At 68.4% G+C, this 2,874-nt stretch overlaps 1 protein-coding gene across 2 annotated transcripts in view; it reads left to right on the top strand.

Moving 5' to 3' along the window:
• The first annotated feature begins 322 nt into the window (after positions 1-322).
• Phf21b (PHD finger protein 21B) overlaps positions 323-2,874 on the top strand; it is a 72,874-nt gene continuing 70,322 nt past the window's right edge. The window contains exons 1-2 of one of the 2 annotated variants that reach the window (XM_031351583.1): positions 323-787; positions 1,650-1,715. In XM_031351583.1, coding sequence (XP_031207443.1) covers positions 734-787; positions 1,650-1,715 — 120 coding nt within the window. In that variant the 5' untranslated portion in view covers positions 323-733. Of the gene's footprint in view, positions 788-1,283; positions 1,468-1,649; positions 1,716-2,874 lie in introns of those variants that run through there. The other variant, XM_031351576.1, reaches the window with a different exon arrangement.

Below are 2,874 nucleotides of genomic sequence, written 5' to 3'. Positions count from 1 at the left end.
GCGAGAAGGGGAAGCGGAGGAGGGAGGAGGTGCAAGAAGCAGGAGGGTGGCATCTCAGCTTGCGACGGGAAGTGTCGCTCCGGGAGTGGGACTGTGAAAGCATTCCCGGCTCTCCGTGCTCTTTCGGCTGCGCACCAAAGAGATGATCGCTCGGGCGCTCGGCTCTGCGAGCCGCGACTTTGCGCTCCGCTCAGCCGCCACTTTTGTTCCCGGAGCCAGGTCGCCGGGCCGAAAGCAGTGCGCACGCGCGGGCGGGGCGGGGCGGGGCGGGCGGCGGGTTCCCGGCCCCGCCCCCTGCCGCCCCGGCCCGCTCCATCCGGGCACTGCCGAATTAGCATCGTGCCGAGGCACAACTTTGCCGCGGCCCCAGCGAGATCCAGGCGCGCGCGCCGGAGGAAATATAGTCCCTGCCGGCGGTCAGCTGGCGCGGGCGGCGGCGGGGCGCGCGCTGGGGGGCTGCGCGGGGCTCCCGGCGCCGGGGGGCCATGCGCCGGACGGCGCGGGCAGCCCGGGCACCCGGCGCAACTTAGCGGCAGCCGGAAGAGTTGGGCGCCAGCTCGCCTTTCTTCCCTCTCGTCAGCCTCCTTTCCTATCGGCGCTGCAGGAGGGGACTCGTGTCTCTCAGTGCCCGGGACGCCGGATCCGAGCTCTCCCGGTCTGGTTCCCGCCGAGCCATACAACTTCCTGCGAGCTCCGGCCAAAGTGAGCGCAAAGTGCTGCCCAAGTTGCCGCGATGGAGCTGCAGAGCCGGTCCGAGGCGCTCGCGGTGGAACTCGCGCGCCACCAGGTAGGTGGTCCGGGAGCCTGGGCCGGGGAGCAATAGTGGCCTGGGGAGTGGAGGCTGGAGGGACCCAAGCTCCGTAGCTAACTCTTGGTCTCAGGGGTGCTAGAAGCAGGCCCCTTCCCGGAGTCTGTCCCGGGGCTGGCTGGGATGGAACCCTTGGGTCTCCCTCTACCCCTCGCTTCCGTGCGATCCAGCACTGTTTGCAGATTCAGGGCTCGTGGGACCCCAGCGTGGCGTTTTCTCTGTCACTGCCCCGTTTGCACAACTCGGGCACCCGGAAAGGGGACCCTCTTTTAGAGCTGCCTAGGGAACAGGGTGCACGGACAGGCCAGCTCCTAGCCTCCAGCTCCGGGCCCAACCCGGCACCGACCCTCAGTGTTAGCAAAAGTAGTTTGGCGATTGTGACTCCGGCGAGAGGCGGCCGGTGCCCGGGCGGTATTGCGGCGTGCGCGTGTGTGTGTTGGGGAGATTAGGACGCGACTTGAATATTTATGAGCTTTGCTCGACACGGACTCGCCGTGTTTACTTGGCTCTTTGTTCGTCCCCCCTCCCCCGGCACACACTCTTACACACACTCGCACCCGCACCCCGGCCTGCAAACTTGCACGGCTCGGGGCGCGCCGCCGGGTGGCCTCGGCCCCCGCCCCGCCCCGGGAGCTGCCCCAATGAGGCGGCAGCCACAGGTAAGCTGCTCCGCGCGACATTGCACGGTGGCCCGTGTGAGGAAAGCGGCCCCGGAAAGTTGGGGCGCGCTGCGGTTGGCCTGGCCCGCCAGGCACTGGGTGGTGGGGATGCGGGGGCTCGGTGCTCGCCTGCTCGCCCCCCGGGGCGGCCAGGCTGAGCCCGCTCCTCTGTGTCTCCGTAGAACGGCGACCTCAAGAAGCAGCTCCACGAGAGGCAGCCACGGATCGCAACGCTCAGCGACAAACAAGTAAGGAGGGGGCTTATGCCCCACAGGGGACCGGGCTCCAGGGAGGGTCGCCGGGCACTTTGGCAGCACCCTAAAAAGTGCTTGTGCGGTCGCCGCACGCTCCGACTCCCGTGGGGTTATGGCTGCAGTCCTCAAAGTTGCCATCCTCCCTTTCTTGATAGAAAGAGATGATTTTGTGGCGGCTGAGGGGAGCGCGAGGCTCCGGCGGCCGGCCAAAGATCTGCGCCGTACCTCCGAGGCGCCGGCTGCCCGGCGTCCATCTTGAGCGGTGGACATGTTTTGGGAACGTGGACATTCCCCGGCCTCGGCATCCCCTGGTCCCTGCTGCGGTGGGAGGGGGACACAAGGGGGCGGCAATTCAGGCCTGCACCCCAAACTCCTTGGAAGCCATTTCCGCGTGGCACTGCCGACCCGGTTTGGTGATCCTTCTCCTAGCCGGCCCCTTCCCGGTCATCCCGCCGGCCTCACTTTTTATTCTCGGAACCTGACGCCAGCTCCCGGGGAACAAAAGAACGGCGCCCCCGGGACCCCCCAGTTCTGCCCTAACTTGAGTGTCTATGCCTGGAAGGGGATGTGGGGGCCCGCGAGGAGCTCCAACCATGGGGGTGCGCGCCCGCCGCCCCCACGACGAAGAAAAGTTGTCCATTGTGAGTTAGTTGCGCTGAGCTCAGCGCTCCGGGTTTCAGCACCACGAACAGATGCCGCCGCCGGAGCCCGGCCGGCTGCGCGCCCCCGAGCCCCTCCCCCTCCGCGCGCGCCCCCGCCCCTGCGCGCCGCCGGCCGAGAACTTTGAGCTGTACAGCCAATGGTGCACCCGGGTCTCCGTGGCGGCGGGCGGGGGCGCGCCCCTCCCTCCCCCCGCGCGCCGCCCGGGCCCAGGCATAGCTCTCGCTTCCTTCGGAATGTCGCCGCTCGCCCGGGACTAGGGCAGCCCGAGGACCCCCGGCCCGGCCGACTTGCCTCTCCCAGCCCACGGGGTCCTTCCTCCCCAGCGGCCCGGAGCTCGTAGTTACCCGGGAGGATGCTTCGGCTCGCAGGCCGGTGCTCCAGGCCGAGTCTTTAAAGTTGCAAAGTGGTGGGAGGGGGCGCACAAGAGCGGAGGGGACGCGGGCCTGGACCGTAGGCTGGGGAGTCAGATTTGCCCCTTTCTGTCGGAGCC

This window comes from Mastomys coucha, unplaced genomic scaffold, assembly GCF_008632895.1.
Source record: "Mastomys coucha isolate ucsf_1 unplaced genomic scaffold, UCSF_Mcou_1 pScaffold11, whole genome shotgun sequence".
In the NCBI taxonomy this organism is placed as follows: Eukaryota; Metazoa; Chordata; class Mammalia; order Rodentia; family Muridae; genus Mastomys; species Mastomys coucha.
Note: the sequence above shows the minus strand (reverse complement) of the source record. Positions and strands in the feature narration are given on the sequence as shown.